The following is a 19901-nucleotide window of genomic DNA, read 5'->3' on the forward strand; positions in this document are numbered from 1 at the left end:
TTGTAAGTTCTGTTCAACTATCGTATTGATAGCGCGAAATTTACATTTAATCTTTTTCATAATGTAATTACGAAAGTTAATGTAACTTTACATCTGCATCTATAAACGATGATGTAGATAATATTTTTAACTACTTAATGCAACGTATAGCGCACGAACATATCCGTTATCGAACACGCAAGAGCTTCTGTTACCTTGGCGACAGTGTAGCAACAAGCAAAACATCAATGATATTGTTCAAATAAACTCTTGTTCAAGGTAGCACTGGCTTCTGCTTGATTTTCTAATATCATTCTCTCAACAAAAAATCAAAAATCAAGTAAACAACAATTTTTTAGTGTAAGTATGTTTAAGTGTTTTGTACTTAGTAACATTTCATTATATTTCTGTAATTTATACTTGTACTAATATATTTGAAAGAAATTAAATATTTTTTATTTAGCAATATTTTAATAAAATTTCTGATGTTTGTAAGATTTTTTTTAATTAAAAAGAAAATTCATTTTATTGAATAATAAATATTTCAACTGATAAGACACTTAGCAAAAATATCAGGATTTGGAGGATATAATGATCATTACACACGATTTTTTGTAACTGGTCAATTTTCTCTTATTTTTATTATTCATTAATATCAGATTGACAAATTTAACCCAGTAACTTTAATATATGTTTATAATTTTAAAATGTGATTAATTCATTACATTTATATTTTAATTTATGGTCATCAATGACAAAAATTACTTTAAACATTTCAAAAACAAACCAAATTAAACTTAATAATTTTACAGTAATTTAAATTGATGTGATAAGATTTTCTGTCACCTAATTTGGCCTGTCTTTAGCAACTGGTATTGCTGCTATTAATTATGTTTTCAAAGCTGCATCCTGTTTGTCCTATATAGAAGAATGAGCTATCAGAGTATTCATTTTATATATTATATTACTTTTAATTACAATATTTTTTGTTTTATTCTGAAGCCCATGCTGTATTAATTTTTTTTTAATTTAAAATTTGTTTACATATATAAAAATGTTTTATTTTGTATAGGAATGCCAGTGAGTGTGCTATTAAAAAATAAAGGTTTTATTTTGTAATTTTAGTATAGTTTGTTTTTAAATATTTTATATGTGTTTTGGTATACAGCAATTAATACTACTATTATTTGTGTAATGCATTTCAATTTTAATTGAATGAATGAGATGTACCTTTTTACCTAATTACTGATAATATTTTATTTCAGATGGTGGATGCCCAGACTGCTAATGAGGTTTTATATTGTTCACAACAGATAAAGGTTCCATTAAACTTACCATATATTTTAAAACAATATGCTAAGGCAGCAATTAGAACTCAACCTGCTGATTTACTTTTTTGGTCTGCAATGTACTTTCGAGCCCTTGCTAATGGAAAGACTCCACCAGTAAAAGAAAGAATTGAATATCCACCAATCACAACACCATCTGGACTCACCCCTGGATTTTTGAAAGTTCTTATTAATCAGGTATGATATTAAACAAAAGCTCATTTTGGAATAATATGTATTTGATTAGAATGTGAAGAATTAAGTCATGAAATCTATATTTTCAAATTAAATTGATTGTTTATAATACTTTATATAAATATAATTTATTTATAATACTGATAGTGAAGTAAAATTATTCTTCATTTCATAGGATTAATCATTCTCTTGTCAAAAATTTTCAAAATAATTTAAAAAAATGTTTGCTATTGAATTAGGTTTATATAAGTACAGGACTGACTAAAACCTTCAGTGTACTCTGACTGAAAGGTTTAAAATTTGGTGGATATTCCTCATGCTAAACAAGTCCAAGCATGGACAAGGTTTTTCTTTTAGAAACCCAACACCTACTAATTGTGTGGCTGCTTAATTACTCAAGAAAAAGAAATTTTGGTGTACAATTAAGCTGATCAATGAAAAGTAGTAATAACATGCTATTTTCATCTGAGTATAAATGCAACAATCTTCTGAGAAGTTGTGCGTAAAATGAACACCTGCTGACATGGGAATTCTGAGTATTTATCCAATTGAAATTGTTCCTCTCGTATTGTGTTTTCTTCTGTGATAAATCATCTTTTCTCACCACCAATACCTGTTCATTATCATTGATCCTTTACGCCCATTATTTGTTTCACGAGTATTTGGGCCTGTTAATTCATATATGCTGAGGATGCCCGGAGGAGTCCAAGCTTGTAATCTGGCTGAATGTGAACTGACTCGAGGACTCTGTTTTCTGTCTGTCCAAAGACATCAGAAACAAAGTAAACCTAATGGTTGATCTGTCTTTAAGATAAACTCACGCCTCATAATCCCTTCTAAAATGTAAATTTAAAAAACACATACACAGTGGATGCAACTTATACAAAATCCTTAGAAAAATAAATGTTATGTTTAATTTTTGCACTTCTAATGGCTCTTTAGAAAAGCCTTCTGCTAGTTTTACATTAAGATACAGCAGTTCCAATCTTCTTTATAAATATTGTTCTCTGAAGTCCAATGTGGGTAGTTTTCAAGAAAATAAAGGATAAATCAAAAATATCGGCTGGAAGTTACCTCCCTTACAGTTATGAGATTAACTGGACAAAAGTTCTGTTCAAAAAGTTGTGCAAATTCTTCTAATGTACCTGTACACTTTTATATAACCTCAAACTCTTAGTAATTTGATTATGCTTTCACCGATTAAGGGAAAAGTTGTAACCATTTTTTTTTTTAATCAGTTTTAACCAAAGAAAGAAATAACTCAATTCAACCTGCCATATTTTTTTATTTATGTTTAAGCCTTCTGCAAGATCAAATGGCTTGATTTAAATTTTATTTTTTAGAGAAAGGTCTTCCTCTGGCAGTTATAAGTTTTGTTTCAGATAACTTTTATGGAGAATGAAAAAAAATTACATTCCTACTTCCTACATATTTTGAATTTTTTTTGTATACATATTGCTTAGGATTGATTGTTATATCCAATGAAATGAAATTTTAATGTAGCCAGATGACATTCTGATATTTGAAAGTATTTTCACACAAAATTCATGAAAATGGGTTAAAAAATTTAATTATAATCTTACACAACAGTCTCAACTCTTGCTCAGTAATAGTCTCTTTATGTCATACGTAGCAGAGGGGAATTAAATAATTTATTTTCTTTTATGTCAAATGACACCAATATTTATATTTTTCAAACAAAGGACAAATGGTTTTGTCATTGTATCAGTCAGTATTTATATTTTCTGTTGATAATGAGGATGTTAAAATTTCCATTTTAAGTATTTAGGGGGATTTATGCTAGTTTTTTAAAAGAAACTGTCATAGATTCTATTATTTTATATTTTAATTATTATATTTGATTGCATAAATAAAAAAATAAATAGATTTTCAATTTATTGCGATCTCAGTTAAGCGATCGATTAAATTCCTCATTTTTTACATGAAAAACTTAGTAGCTATGGTATCAGAGAGCTGCTAATAATTTTTCTTATCTTACCAACCATAAATAAATAGTTAAAATCTTTCGATGAGAATATAAATGTAAAATTTAGGTACTCACTTCAAGATGCAGAACACAGAGTGCCTAAGGGAATTCTCAGTTCCACGTTTTTTTTACTTTTATTAATGAACTGCCACAAAATGTTGAGCAATTCATTGTAACCATTTTTGTAGACAACATAATTGTATCTTCATCTGAAAATATTATTTAAAAGGAATCGGAAATAATACTGCACGGTTCAAAAAATTATTCACCGGATAGATTGTAACTGTCCAACTTTAAATATGAATAAAAACCTTTGCATTGTGCTCCTCAGGTAGTTGTAACATTATTGATCATGTAGATAGAATTCCCATTAATCATAACAATAGTATTTCTGATGCCCATAAAGCAAAATTTCAATATGTTTTATCAGATGACAAGTTCTCTTGGTACGACTAAATTAATTAGGTTTGTAACAAAATTAAACCATACTGTTTTGCTTTGAAGCACCTAAACAAAATTGTAAGCTTAATGTATATTCCCACCTAAAGTATATAATCTCTTGGGCTATCTCAAATGTCAGAATGAGTTTTTAAGATACAAAGATGTTTAATCATTATCTGGGCCCATAAATATGAATTATGTTTAGATCGATATTTAGAAAATTAAATATGTTAACTTGTACTTTTTTTGCTTAAAGTAATAGTCGCTTATTCTTAAATAACAACATCCACTTCTACCAAATCAGACAATGAAACAAACTCATTTTACTCAATTCAACACAATTGGCTTATAAGAATGAATGGCTTATTATGCTTCTGTTACCAGGTTTATTAAATACTGAACCATCTGAAAGTTCTTTCCACCAATTTTCTTTTACGAAAACAGTATTACTATGTTACAAGTAGATGAAATTTTAATTAATACTCATAAAAAAAGACTGATTTTCTTTCATCCTGTTCAGTGTGTACAAAATATGTGCTCAAAATACTTTCAAAAGCAACTTCGGAATTGTGAATTATATTTAAAATACTCAGTTCAAGATTATTTAATGTTTATATAAATAATATGAAGTTTAATCACATCTAATTTTTATCTTATAATTTATATTTTTTATTTTGTTTTTTTTACTTTTTTGTACAAAGTACATACGTACATATGTATGTACACATGTGTATTATATGTATGTATCTTTCATAACTCAAAAATTATTAGCTGTATAATTTTGAAATTTTGGATTTAAAACTTTTGTAACATCTAGTTGTGCACCTCCCTTTTTGAATGCAATTGAATGGACCAAAAGTGTCCAAAAAAAGTTCAAAATCCCAAACATTTGGATTTTGGACTTTTTCTTAACTGCAGTAATAAGCCCTCATTGTGACAGCTTTTCAACTATATATCGTAAGTGGTACTTATTTTCATGGGTTCCAGAGTTATACCCAAATAATATTGTACTTAATGAAATACTTGGATCTTACAAGGGGAAGGTACATTGGTTTGAATCAGACTTCATTTTATTTAAATTAAAAAAAAAAAAAAAAAAAAAAAAAAAAAAAACTAGAAAATTTTTTTTTTTTTAATTTAAATATATTGATGTATTATTAATAACTAACTATTAACCTGCGATTGTAAAACAATATAAAATAAATAATAATTCAGTAATAAAAAAAAAATTTTAAATAAAAAATATATGTAATTTAACATGCGTACAAGGAAGTAATGTGATATCAACAACAGATTTTTGCTTATAATGACATGATCTGTTTAATCTATTACTATTTATCGATCAGAATAAAAGCTTTATTTATTAATTATCCTTTTTATTTTTTTAAGTTTGTATCCCTAGTAAATGGACTTACCACAAGGGTAATCATATTTTTTTAAATATAGTTAGATAAAACTTTTCGATCTCCGTGACAGAGTGGTAGTGTCTCAGCCATTCATCTGGAGGTACCAGGTTTGAATCCTGGTCAGGCGTGACATTTTTTATATGCTACAAAATATAGCTTTTCTATATTCTCACATACAAGCTTCTCTATAAGCTTCTGTGGTGAAATAATTCATAAAACAAAAACAAAAAAGGACTTCAAATTAAGAGTTTGTAATATTTAGGAGGTTGTTTTTATTTATAAGGCTTTCCAAAAAAAGTGAAATTTAAAGTATTATTTTTCACGTTTTTGTGTAGTTCTTATTTTGAAGACTGCTTTATTATGATCTTTATACATTTAGAGAGAATTATATCTGTACTATATTAAATTATAGTTTAAAACTGGTGTTCAGTAAGCTTATGTTTTTTTCATTTACATCTAGTTTTTATGTTTTATACAGAAAGAATTTTTTACAGCCAGGTTTCATCCTGGAGCTAGTTACAAGTGTCACACCGGTGGCACGTATTGTAAATGAACAGTTATATCCATTTACTTATGTTTATTATTACTTTATATTCATATGACAGGTTATTTATTCAGATTGGCTACTGCAGGCAAGTTCAATGTTTCAGTTATTCTTTTTAATGAATTTGGAGCATCCGGAATGCATCAAACTGATTAAAATTTAACCGGATGAAAGTCAAAAGATACTACTACTCTATCGTAAAGGTTAGAACTAAAAACCGAATAACTATGTAAGTTAATTTAAAAATGACTGTTGAGGAAAGAAGGATTGTGAAAAAAATAAATAGTATTATTATGTTTAGATGATTTATGTATTACTGTTTATCTGTATAGTTTGGAAATAAAAAGGGCATTGTCACTGAAAAGGATATTGCAGAACAATGGATGGGAATTGGACTTAAAATGGAAGCATTACAAGAGATTTTGAAACTGGTTGGTGTCCGAAGGGACAAAATACAATGGCTTAATTTTGTGTCGGTTTCAGCCGGATACTTATGTCCCGTAAGTAAATATAAAAATAAAAATATGTACATATATAGATAGATAAAGGTCTGTACTCAGCAGGTTTGAAAAGTTCCTGAATTAATTTCTGTAGTCGATACAAGTAGTACCATCTGTCGGACAACCAAGGAACTATGCAGTACGACGTCTGATGAGTGTGTTTACAAAATTTCATCACGTTTCATCTCTCCAGTCTTTAGTTATATTCGCCCGCGTAGGTTGTGTTCATGTGACCTTGTGCGAGCTCGCGACATGTAACATCCCAACACCGTAGGGGAAGACACTGACTTGTGACGCTTCCGGTCGCCACACTCCTCCCGTTCCTAGTCCTGATGGGCTTTAACGGGAATCGTCTTTCGTCCTCTAACTTATTGTAATAAGCCAGGCCTCGTTGGGATTAACTGTAACGTTGATATGTGATATTTCGTCTTCAATGTTACGTTTGGGTCGATCGATTATGCGAGGATTATTTTTGAACGGTTTTTCTTTTTAAATAAACCCAAAGAAAAAATCCACGGGAGTTATATCTAGCGATCTAAGTGCCCGTGGATCACAGGAAATTACTTTCTACCCAAAGAACTCGGGTAGCAGAAACGTTGTTTTTCGCTGTATGGGTTCCAGCAAGACTGGAACCGGAATGTAAAACCGTTTGAACTAGAGTGCAAAAAAGTATAATCACAACCTACAAAAATATATTTCAATTATTCGAATCTACAAAATAATATTGTTTACTGTTTATTAGTACTGTACTAGTTTTGTATATTGTTTTAAGAGTATATTTAAATTATCCCTGAAAACAGTAGATGCAAATTTTAGTTTGTTGTTAACTCGTTAAAAATTTAAATTTCGTTTTTCATTAAAACAATTTTCCGTAAATCTGTATTGTTATTATCGTCTTAATTCAATTATATGTTAGTCTTCTACCTTGATTATGCCTCTACTGGAGAGGCATCTTTCAGCCAAGAAAGACATCACTACGGATCTAAATACAGTAGGAATGGTTGGAGTAAGGCTACAGCTGCCCTCTACAGAGGATATCTCTCTGTCAAAGTCATAGATATTTATTGTAAAATCTCATAGAAGCATTTGTAACGATAAAGTGGTCTTTCCCCTGGTAAATTTACTTGCATGTCGTTTTAAAAATTATTTGTTTTGTTTACACTAGCTTCTTTTCTTTTTACATGAACATAATGGACTATTTCGATGAAAAATAAAAGTCTCTGACTCAAACCATGATACTTGTTTGTGAATTATTGACGAATGATGCAGAAGGTGGTCCGGCAACAATAGACATTGAAATTTTTTTGGCGTTATTCAAGTTCCTTGGACGTTTAAATTGTGGAGTCGTAACATCCGATGAAAATGATGAGCTGCAAACTCTTCACTATAGAGGTTCTGTTGCTACAGAGTCTTACGCAATACCAATTTCTGCTGCTGCAAAACCTACTTACTCGATCAGTTATACAACAGATTCTCAGAAAGATGAAGGTATAATATTTTACTTTTAACAAATACAAATAATAATAATCTAATTAGAATCTTTTAACAGACACTCCAGCATATAACATCCCAGCAGCAGAATATAATTATTATAAAACTAAATAAAATAATTTACTTGCTACTGGCAGCTTTATTATTTTTTTCTCTAATGTTTAATACTTTTTTGTAGAGATCTCTGCTTCACAAAAACATTATTTCTTAAAATTAGATTAAAAACATAACTAAGATATTAAAAAAAATATGTGTTTTTAAAGGAAGATCGGTTTTGAAATAAAAAAACTGAAAAATATGAACAAACTTTATTATGCATGTAAAAGCATTTATTTGCTATTTTCTACATAGCTGCTTTCAACGTCAGTACATTTTTCACAGCGATTCACCAGCTCCTTCATTTCTTCTTCAAGAAATTTCCCCGCCAATGATTTAAACCACCACTACCGCCGTTTTCCGATTCGTAGTCATCATCAAACCTTTGTGATGCAAACCGCCGTTTAATGTAAAGAAAAATAAAATAATCGCCAGGAGCGAAGGCAGAGGGCTACATGGTGGTGGGTGATTGAAGATTTTTCAATCCCCTCGCTGCCCGATTTGTCATATAAAGCAGAATAGTATCCTTCGTCTCTTTGTTTTTACAACTCTTAAGATTTTTAACGTCTCGCTGTACGTATTGGCATTCACAGTAGTTCCGCGATTACCAAATTCGACAGCAAGATATCCTTTTTGTCTTAAAAAAACGGAAGCTATAAGCTTCTTTACCGAATTCAACTTGTTCGGTTAGGAGATGCTGAATGCCGCCAATCGCATTAATTTGCTACTTTGTCTCGACGTTCGAATAATCGGTTTGTCTGGCATTTCTCTCCCCACCACCCCATTCAGTCGCCCTATTCGGCCCGGTCTCTGACACCTCCCCCTCCCACAGAGGAGGGAAGTCAAACATCAGGTGTTCGTCTGACTGGACCTCCCCACACACGCACAGCTCATCAGCTGCCAGGCGGAACCGAAACAGATATTGGTTCAAATTGACGCGGTTGATAAGCACCTGGGCACCCCGTTGCCCTTAAAAACGAGCTCGAGGCATACCATCCCTCCGAATCTATTAATAATTTATACAAGTGTCTTTCCTTAAACGTGATATGCCATTCCAGCTGCCGAGCTTCCATCGCCAGGCTCTGAAGCCTCTTTCGCAGGCGGGAGATGGGCAACTCTTCGAAATTTAGATTCGGTGCATTGTGATCGCCGTTCTGCTCCGGTACCGGTCCGGCTCGCAACCGCATCCCAAATACCTAGGCCTCCCTGCCTCTTGGCAATTTCCACACGGCTGCCCGAACTTTCACCACTAACATTTAAATAAGAAATACGGTCAATCACCTCCATTTTCGTAACGACGCAAAAATTCATGCTCTGCAGCAAGATATTTTTTCTCGAGTGTGTCCGTTTATACCTTCGGCACTCATTTGAAACACGGTTTTTTATATCCAATATTTCAGTAATAAAACATCAAAGATAATTATGACACGATCTAGAGCCGGTTTCTCGAATTTGTTCAATATTATTGTAAACGTCACAAATTTGGCTGTGAATTTCAGCCGCCATTTTTTGTTCTAAAGTCGGATTACTCTTCTTACTTCACACTTGACGGGTTCATGAATTATAGCGGTCATTATAAATGAATTAACAGCTAACAACAGAAAGATGACTATTTTTGCTAACTGTTGATTATCGACTCAAATAACTGAGCTACGACAGGCGCTGTCGTAGCTTAGTTATTTGATTGAAAATCTGGTTTTCATATTATTTCATCTGTTATTTGAATATTTACGCACCGATGCTTGTTTAATGCTCACGAATAACTTAGTTGATCCGGTTGTTTTTACCGCTGCGCTTGATGAAGTTTGCAAAGATGTTTAGGTAAATTTACCCAGGCGACTCTATTAACTGGTAAGCGATAAAAATTTAACTGAAAGTATCAAACTTTGGATGAAGTAAATTTCGAATTGCTGACCGGATCGTGGTGTGCTATGCGATTCGTAAAAAAATTACATTTAAAAAACATATATCGGCAATTTAGTGGAAAATTTTATCACGATTTTCATAGGCGGGTGAAAAGATATTTTTCTTAATGAAATCGGTATAATGTATAATCAAATATTTCTACTTTACAAGAAAGAAGCGTTTTTTTGTGAAAAAATTATTCACAATCAAATATTACGTTAAAAATATGAATATTTTTAACGTAATATTTGATTGTGAATAATTTTTTCACAAAAAAGCGAGCGATATAGAGTTATTTTTATCTAAAGTTTGGAAACACTGCGTGCCCTAGGCTAAACGTGTCAGGAAAGATGATCTTGTCATATTGGCAGTGGGGAAATGGTTTTCGGGTTAATGCTACAGACCGGAGAAAGAACATCAAATTCTATCTTATCCCGCGAAAAGTGAATTCGAATCTGTGCAAGCGTGTGGAGATACGTTTCATTTAATGCAGAAATATTAAGCCGCTGTTAACCTGTTTGAAAGCGACAAGAGAAGCCTGAACTAGAATAATAGATCTGGACGCCCAATTTCACAGACAGGTACTCGTCGCCGAAGTCTTCATAAATGCGATAGAATGTTTCAAGAGGAATAATTCATCAAATTTTTTTCGGAAGATATACGCAAGATTATATGCCGCCTGGTTTTGATATGATTTAAGACATGATCATGTGCGGTAAGAGATACCCTTAAGAATATCTGAAGAAAAAAATTGAATCTTAACTATGGCAGAGACAAACTGGAAATGTTTATGAAGTAGGATTCACCTTGTCTAGTTTACGTGTTTCACAGAATGCAGTCACTGTACAGTAATTTTTGGCCTGAAAACGAATGTGCAATGTGTTGTAACACCTGTTCTATTCTCAATTATTAATTCTTCCCACAATTATTAATTCCTGTCTCCAAAATTTAAAATTACTATTGAAAATCACTGTGAAAGTCAGTTGTGTTATGACGCTACTGAAAGCAGAAAATAAATATATTAAAATTATAATCTAACTTTACATAATAAATAAATAAAATCTAACTGAACTTAACCTACGCTCGCTGAGAGTTTGCCTAGGTTAAGTTTGGTTCGATTGTATTTCTACTTTTAGATTTATTTAGTTACGCGGGTATTACGTTTCGGAAAATTTACGCGTATAATTAAATCGCGTAAAATGAGACTCACATTTAATGCAAAAATACAGGTTAGGTTCTTGTTGAGTTATACAGTAAATTACTGTACTCAAAAAATACTGTATTATACTATTTTATTATTAAAGTATTATTGTATTATTTTAATGACATTACAGTACAATGTATTTAAATATATATATATATATATATATATGAACTATTTATTTATTCAGTGGCATCATCTAACAACTACAGATCAGGTGAGGGCATCTTCTAAATATAAATATATCACAAGCTATTAACAAACTCAAATTTTGAAATCTATATTTGAACTGCTTTCTCACAAACAAAATAAATAAATCGGATCAATAAATTTTATCCTGTGAACCATAAATTTGTTTCCGGTGCACAAGAACTATTCTGAAAAACTATATTTTTAAAAATATTCCCAAAGGGAAAAAAATCTGTGTTGTAAAATCGAGAGATCATATAAAACCACAAAATGTTTTGTGATGGAGAGAAAATGTTTCATCACCATTGATAGTTTCGCAGATCAAAACTTTCTTTGTATATGGTTATTTGCGATTCGTTTCTTTCAACTTCCGACACTTCCAATACAATTTTTAAGCCTCAATTCAATCCCTCATAATCATTCATGCTTCACTTCCATACTATAAGGCATTCCACACATACATTTCCTTAACTCTTGTCCAGACTTTTACAATATAGTAATTTTTTTATTTTTACTGAAGGCTTCCTTTGCCATTCATTACTTTTTATAAACATATTAATTTACAAAAAGTATGACTTGTCAAATATACATCAATCTCAATCCCAACTTCAACAAAAGATCGAATCTAACAATAATTCTGTAAATATTTTTCTCAGTGCGATTCTTTTAATTTAAAACATTAAATATAAATTTTTACTTTGTACCTCTGAAAGTAGCATTGAGTTGTTAACAGTTCAATATATAGGGAGATGAGTTTTCTCAGAGTGAGAAATTTTAACGCTCTTTTATTTTCTCAGGATCTTCTGCAGTTTATAACAATAGCTGGCCCGAGCACTTTGAACCCTCTCGAATATACATCGAACATGAATTTTTTGTTAATAGATACTACAGTTTCTAATTGAAATTAGAATAAAATATAAACATATGTTACTGCAAAGTAATTCTACACATTAGCTAATTTATCTATAAGGTTATCTAACTCATTTAACTCTTTGAAGCACGGTTTCGCCAATACTCCAATACCCCCGATGCACGGTTGTATTGAACATAAAAATAATTGGTCGATACCTAAGTATAGGTCATAGATACGTTAGAACATGTATTTTAATAAAAAGTGAACATGCATTTTAATAAAAAGTATTTCTTATTATAATGAGTTTTGACCTCATGCCTTAAGTAAAGATGGGTTAATAGGTTGGAATAAGAACTCAATCGTTTTACAAGACGGTTTTATTATATTAATATAAACATTAAATAATAAGGGTACACACTTAAGTGCATTAGAATAATAACGAAAACCATTATCTCAAAACCCGGGATGGTAGAGTCAGCTCAGAGCGGTTCAAATGAGCTAATCCAACCAACAACAATTAAATCAGAGGTTATAGAAGTATACCACTGTGCAGTAAAGAATAGGTACTGCATGTGGGGATGGTACGAAACGAGTTCCACCATGCGTCAAGGTATGGTGGTATTTATATTCAAATCCATACATCTACTATCAGCTAGTATGGGATTATTTTTTTTTGATAATTTCAACTTGAAATAATATAAAATAAAATATAATATAAAATCTATAAAAAAAAATATTTGTATAGATTATACGTTGGGATTTGTGAACTGAACTTAGTGTCATTTTTAATTAAGTTTGTACATTTTGTCATGCTGATAAAAAAAAACATATAAATTATTATTGAAATGAAGTTTCTCAATGTAGGCTTAGATGGGAAGTCAACTGAGAAAAACTATTGTCCACACGCTAGCTTATAAACACAGTTCATTCAAAAATCATGTTCAAAGAATGGATACTATTACTCTTTTGTGAACAGATTTCGATCACGCCCATTTTTTTTTAATTTTAATAACCGATACATTCTTTGTATTAAATAATGTTGAAGAGTTGTAGTGTAACTCCCATTTTAATTTAATTTTCTCTAAATCCTGACTACTACTATTTCCAACAGACTTATTGCAAATAAAAGCGTATCTATACTAATATGTTCGTAAGCACGCGTGCTCTCACACGTTTATTGTAAAGTTCATAAGCACGCGTGCTCTCACACGTTTATTGTAAATTTAGGAAATGTCAGATACAAAAATAATAACCCATTAAATTAATTATTTAAAAATATTTGTTTTTATTTTTATTATTTAAAAATATTTGTATTTATATTAAATTTCAGAAAAAGTAGATACTATATCAATGGATCCGGAGGCAAAAGATTCTGAAGCAGGACTAATGGTATGGGAAGATGTTGAACCGCCTTTTAGACGTAAATTTAAATCACCTCAACCTTCACAAGAAGGTTTACTGTCGGATCAAGGATTAGCTACATTTGAAAATATTGAACAAGTACCAACAACACCTGGATATATAGAATCTGATGTAATTTATTTTAACAATTAAACACTATTTATTTAAACACTAGAACGAATATAATACAGTGCATCACAAAAAATTACCAGACTTTACATTCGTTTAAAAGTTATAAATGTACTATATGCGCTCAACCTGCTACACAAATAACATCGTTGATTTCCCTAATGTGTTGCAGTCACTTTTCAGTAACAAAAGTTACTACTACAGCTGTGATTCATCCAAATCAGTAGGTAATGGTGGATTAAAAACACTTTATTTTACAACAGGAAAAAGTCACTAAGTTTAATGTCTGTGGATCTTGGGGGCCAAGAGTGTAGTAACAAGCCGTAAGCTCCCATACGCTCGGTTCTGCCGATTTGGTGGCAAAGACCCATTTTCCTGAAAAATTCTCCAGAATCAATTAGTAGTTAGTTGCGAAGAAAAAGCCAGTCCTGCAGAAACTCTAGATAAGAAATGCCCTATTACTACAGAGTACCATAAATTTTTGTAGACAAAACTGCACAACACAAAAAACACTCATTTGGTGAACGTGAAGACGATCCAAACGAGAATATTGTGATATGCAAGCATCAATTTAGCAAAGACTTTTTTCCGGCTACGCTGAAAAGCCAAGCCACTTGCATTCGATGTACATTTTTCTCTGAAGTACGTGGTCCCCATGTCCTTTTCCTTATATAAATTGTTTATATGTCGCAAATCTTCAAATTGTTTATACCATCGACAAATGTTCTTAGCTGATGGTGACCATAATTATCCACTCCGATTTGTTAGATTGTAGAACACCAAATAATGCAGAACGTTGTGTTGCATAAACGCCATGTTGTTTATGACTAGGGTGAGGTAGAGGAACCCCATTTATGGGCGCCTAAGCAGTGTCAGGCTCGCTAACAGGTTCCGCCAGTTATAACCTGCGCACTACCGACTAAACCTCCACCTCTGGCTTCCCCCTTCCTGGGACTGCTTATAAAGATATTTCATCAGCAGAAGGGGGAACCGCCCATACATACAGTCATAACAATCCAACAATGTCACACACCACTACTGGAAGCAACACATACAGCACATCAAATACATACGCCGACAACAACACACAAGAACCTGCAGAAAACAGAACACCCACCCCACGTGTTACACACCCGTCAAAACAGAAATCTTAAATAGTCACACCACTTTCTTTCCTCTAATGGGAGTGTTCTCAGTTCTAGACGCCGCATTATCATCAAGTCTACAGGTGGGAATCCAGCAATCACCTCAACCGCCTCCCTGGACACCATCCTGGATGGATTCCAATTTACCCCTGTACTTGGCAAATCTAACAACGCCAGCCCACAACTCGGCGCCATATTATGACTAAGGTTATGTACATTTGAGATCCTCACTCAAACATACGCTAGGATGTTCACTTTCAAACTGTACAATCAATCGCTGAGCATGCGTGTCGCACAGGTGTAGGTTTTTGAAAGGGTCATTCTTTTTTATGCACACTAAAATTCAATAGCATACAGTAGTGATAAAATAAAGTTTTATATAATTAAACATTGTTCATTTCACTACTATTGTGACTGGAAATTTTTCATTTCACTACTATTGTGATTGGAAATTTGAGAAAACCCAATTATTGAAAATTATGCATATACTTACCAATTTCAATGGTCAAAAATTTTTTTTTTTTTTTTTTTTTATTGTTTAGTTAGAACATTTATTAGTTGGCTAATTGTTTGAGTTGAACTATTTGTTTTAATGACATTGATACATACGTAATTTTAATTCAGTTAACAACTGAATATAAACTGAATATGAAAGAAAAGGTTTCTGTTATTAGGTGCTGTCAATTCAATCACCTGTAAAAAATCAGTCGCTTCACAGCAAAACACATATTTAAATTATAGATAAAGCTTTGTTCTTAAATGGTACTTACACTTAAACATTTAAATTGTACTTTTGGAAAAAGAACAAGAATTTGAAAAGAGCTGAAATGAGATTTCTCCTTTATTTTAGGAATTAAAGGACATAAAAATTAAACAAAATAACTACAATTACAGGATATTTCAAAAAACCTCATTATTAATTTTTTTTTTGTTTAACAGGAGTTGAAGGTTGAAACTGAAAAGAAAATTGAAATGGAAGTAAAAATAGATGAAGATGAAATTGAAATGGAGATAACACACTTAGGTGAATCAACAGAAGAATTACTCTTACTCAATAAGAAAGAAAAAGTAGAAGAGGTACAGGAAGAAAAGGACTCAATTGAAGATGAGGAGAATTCTAAAAAAATAGAACAAGAAACCATAACGAAAGAGTCTGCAGATTATGCTAAAGAGAAAGATGAATCAGAAATGAAAAAAGCTAGTGAAGATGTTGATGAAACTGACGGTTTAGCAGTAGGAGATAAAACATTAGAGGAGAAAACAGAAGCTGGTGAGAAAGGTAATACCGCTAATTTCAAGGGAAAGTCAAAAATTATCCACACTACTTTTTCCAATTTATTTATATGTTTAGAGAGTGTATATGTTTAGAGAGTGTAAATACACAGCATTCCACAAACTCGTGTATTCCCTCAAAAGAAGGTTTTTTTGCAATTCTTTACCTGTAGAAAATCAATGACCAATCTTTCGAGTAGGAAGATACAAGATCCAGGCTGTAGAAAGGATTTTCAGCACTTCAACAGGCATGTGGGCAAGTACAAGAAATGTGCAAGTGTGTGTATTACAAACACAGACTTCATTAAAGTCCATCAGATTGTGAGTGATTTGGTAGGCAGAATCATGACTATCTTTATAGATACATCAACAATGGTCGCCAGTACAATTTCTATAGATTATCTTATCTTTCTATAGATTATTTATCTTTTAGAAAAGACTAAAAGATTCAACAATCATAATTCACTTCTTTGTGAATTATATTTTTCCAGTCACTTTCTACTCGCCCTTCTACATGAAAAGTGCTCTCCCAGAGTTGTATTATTAACTCCTGATAAATTTCAGCCCCTGACACACTTCCTACCAGGGCAGAACAGTACTCTTTATATTCCTTTTGATGCACACACCGCTAGCAAAGCAGGTATAGTTTTTTCGAACAGAAAAGTAATGCTATCAAAGTAAAACTTTGATAATGTGACCACCGCAGTAGAATCAAATCTGGGAAACATGTGAATAATTTTTGACTCTCCTATGTATGTTAAGTAATCATCATATTTTGAGTGAATTATCTTAGATCAGAATTATAATTATACCAAATATAATTAACGTGTTGTATTTATTCTAAATTATTCACCGTATTAAACCACTTGACAGTAATACAGTCCCCAACAATGTATTCATTAACTACCTGGATTGGTCACAGACTTGGCTTAATCATCCAATGTAGCTAATAAATACAATACTTTTTTTATTATTAGCTTTAATTTGTTACAGCTAAAATCCAGTTTCTTGTAGTGTGAAATGAATTATGCCAGGTCTGCAAATATGAAACCGGAATTTACCCATATAGATATAGCTGTCAATGTAGTACCATCAAACCACATCATTGTACCAATGTACTGTTTCATATAACAGCATAGTATTAATTAGGGGGAAACATGTCAAGTTTTGTAACTACATGTGAACAGCATTGATTTACATATAAACACCATTTAAAGAAAACTGCTGCAGAATCACATCGAACCGAATGCCTGTAAAATATTACAAGCATGCTCTTGATATGCTCTTGATAAAACGTGCTCCAAAATTTTGAGAGCATAAAAGATCATGGGTAACTCCAAGTGAACCATCGATAAGGCGATAACGCTATGAAAAGACGACAATGGTCTATCAGAAGGGTGTGATCTATCAATGAGCTTCTAAAATCTGGTGAAACCTACTGAAAAATGAACACATGCATGATTGCACCAGCAAAACTGGTCAAGGAAAAGAAAAACAATTGTTACATGGTTTGTTTTGAAAGGAATGTTTTTTTTCAAGAATCAACTGAAAAGGGTGTATGAACAAGCCCAAACCAAATTTTTAGGTGGTTTTAAATGGCTAGGAAATCAGTTGCAGACAATCCACACTCACATCAGGAAGACTGCTAACATCAAGAGTTGCCCACATGAGACCAGCTGTCAAAGATAACTGGATGCTGCATCATGACAATCCAAGTGAACCATCGATAAGGCGATATCGCTATGAAAAGAAGACAATGGTCTGTATCAGAAGGGTGTGATCTATCTATGAGCTTCTAAAATCTGGTGAAACCCACTGAACACATGCAAGTCTGTATCAGAAGGGTGTGATCTATCTATGAGCTTCTAAAATCTGGTGAAACCCACTGAACACATGTTGAACACATGCAATCATGCATGTGTTCAATGAACAACACATGCATGATTGCACCAGCAAAACTGGTCAAGGAAAAGAAAAACAATTGTTACATGGTTTGTTTTGAAAGGAATGTTTTTTTTCAAGGAAAAAAAGAATCAACTGAAAAGGGTGTATGAACAAGCCCAAACCAAATTTTTAGGTGGTTTTAAATGGCCAGGAATCAGTTGCATCAAAAGAGTTGCCCCAGCTGTCAAAGACAACTGGATGCTGCATCATGACAATGCAACTTGTGACAATGACTTTTTGGCACAACATTCCTGTAATTTTTATTTATTTTATGTATAAATAAATTTAAATAAAGTTTATTATTTATTTTTATTATTGTATTTCTGTTCACAGAACCCGAAAATAGGAGTACATCATCGAAAACAGGAAAAAAAACAGGAAAGAAAAAAAAGAAAGATTTTAACGAAGCTGGAGAAATGGAAGAAATAGAAGGTGGTGCAGAAGAAGACCAGCAAGTCGAAGATGATCGTGAAGATGAATTCATAAATGAAGAGGATTATGTTGAATCTAGTTCATCTGAAAGTATTACATTAGACATAAATCTTTTAGCAAAACCAGCTGTAACTGAACTGGAAGATGATGAAGAATGGGTCGAAGAAGAAATCGATGAAGAAGTGGATGAAGAAGATGAAAATGGTGAAATGATAAAAGTAAAAAAAAAAATAAAAAAGCTAATTAAGAGAAAAAAGGCATTAGCATCAGAAACAAGTGAAAGCATTGAATCTGAAACAGAAATGGAGGTGGGACATATTGAAGAAAAAGAAACAGACAAAACTTCAAAGGGATCATCTGAATCTGTCGTAGATAAAATAAAAGGCAAAGAAAAAAAAGATGTAGATGCACCAAGTTTTTTTAATATATTTCCTACTGAAGACATCGATTCAATAAGTTCTGAACCAGAAAATTTTGAAAATTCTTTCATACACATTCCTGGAATCGGGCCAAAAGTACCAGAATCTCAAATTTTGGCTGTAGTTAGATACATGAAGCAATGTGCTGGTAAGCAAAATGGTTATGTCATGCCACGTAATATAAGACATTTTCTCTGTCCACCATTAGATATAATTCAAAATGAGGATAAGAGTGAAGAGTGAATTTTTAAAAGGGACTAAAAAATATCTCCTATGTAGTCTAAATTTGAAATTAAAAAGTTTAGTGCAATAAAACAGCTATTTTGTGCTATACTACATTAATTTTCTATTTCATGTTTTCATTAATAGAATAAATTCTTCTCAAATATGATATATATATATATATATATATATATATATATATATATATATATATATATATATGTATATATATATATATATATATATATATCACAGTAACATATATGAGGCCTCAGGAAGATAAGTGGCAACCATGGAGAGTAGTCATGGTTTGGCAGCTTACTTAATTTTTTTTAATGGCAAAAGAAAAAAAAACCCCATTCTTTCCGAATTCAACTTTCTATTTTATTGTCCTTTTTCTTTAATTTAACAAAATTTACAAAAAAACACGTAACAATTTAAAATTTTTCTCTTTCTTCAAACTCTGAAACAATCAGAAAATACAAATTAAAAAGAAAAAAACAAAACTTAAATATTATACTGTTTATAGTCTATTAATATCAACATCTCATATCAATTAATTGATATACAGATTTTTAGACAGTACTGAAACTGAACATTAACCGGTTTAAAATAAATAAGAATTTTTGATTCTTAAAAATATCAACATTTATATTTTTCAATATAAATAAATATTTTTTGTCTATACTCATTCATTCATAGTGTTCTGCATTACAGAATGACTGCTGCTCTCCACCTTGTTATATCTTTTGCTAATCTCTGTTTCTGCATTTAAATAACATAATCCCATAATCTGAAATTTTTTGAAATATTTTCTTTCCT

General features: G+C 31.7%; 1 protein-coding gene across 3 annotated transcripts; it reads left to right on the forward strand.

Annotated features, from left to right (window-relative positions):
* The first annotated feature begins 175 nt into the window (after positions 1 to 175).
* LOC142333468 (uncharacterized) lies at positions 176 to 19199 on the forward strand. 3 transcript variants are annotated; one of them, XM_075380663.1, is made up of 8 exons: positions 176 to 339; positions 1245 to 1505; positions 6213 to 6380; positions 7598 to 7868; positions 11264 to 11290; positions 13446 to 13648; positions 15730 to 16060; positions 18340 to 19199. In XM_075380663.1, exons 2-8 carry the CDS (start codon positions 1245 to 1247, stop codon positions 19098 to 19100), a joined length of 2022 nt encoding a protein of 673 aa, XP_075236778.1. In that variant the 5' UTR covers positions 176 to 339; the 3' UTR covers positions 19101 to 19199. The 3 variants fall into 3 exon arrangements, with proteins under 3 accessions (XP_075236778.1, XP_075236777.1, XP_075236779.1); XM_075380662.1 differs by having other exon boundaries at positions 181 to 339; positions 15730 to 16069; XM_075380664.1 differs by lacking the exon at positions 11264 to 11290 and having other exon boundaries at positions 181 to 339; positions 15730 to 16069.
* Positions 19200 to 19901: the final 702 nt, after the last annotated feature.

This window comes from Lycorma delicatula, chromosome 12, assembly GCF_047948215.1.
Source record: "Lycorma delicatula isolate Av1 chromosome 12, ASM4794821v1, whole genome shotgun sequence".
In the NCBI taxonomy this organism is placed as follows: Eukaryota; Metazoa; Arthropoda; class Insecta; order Hemiptera; family Fulgoridae; genus Lycorma; species Lycorma delicatula.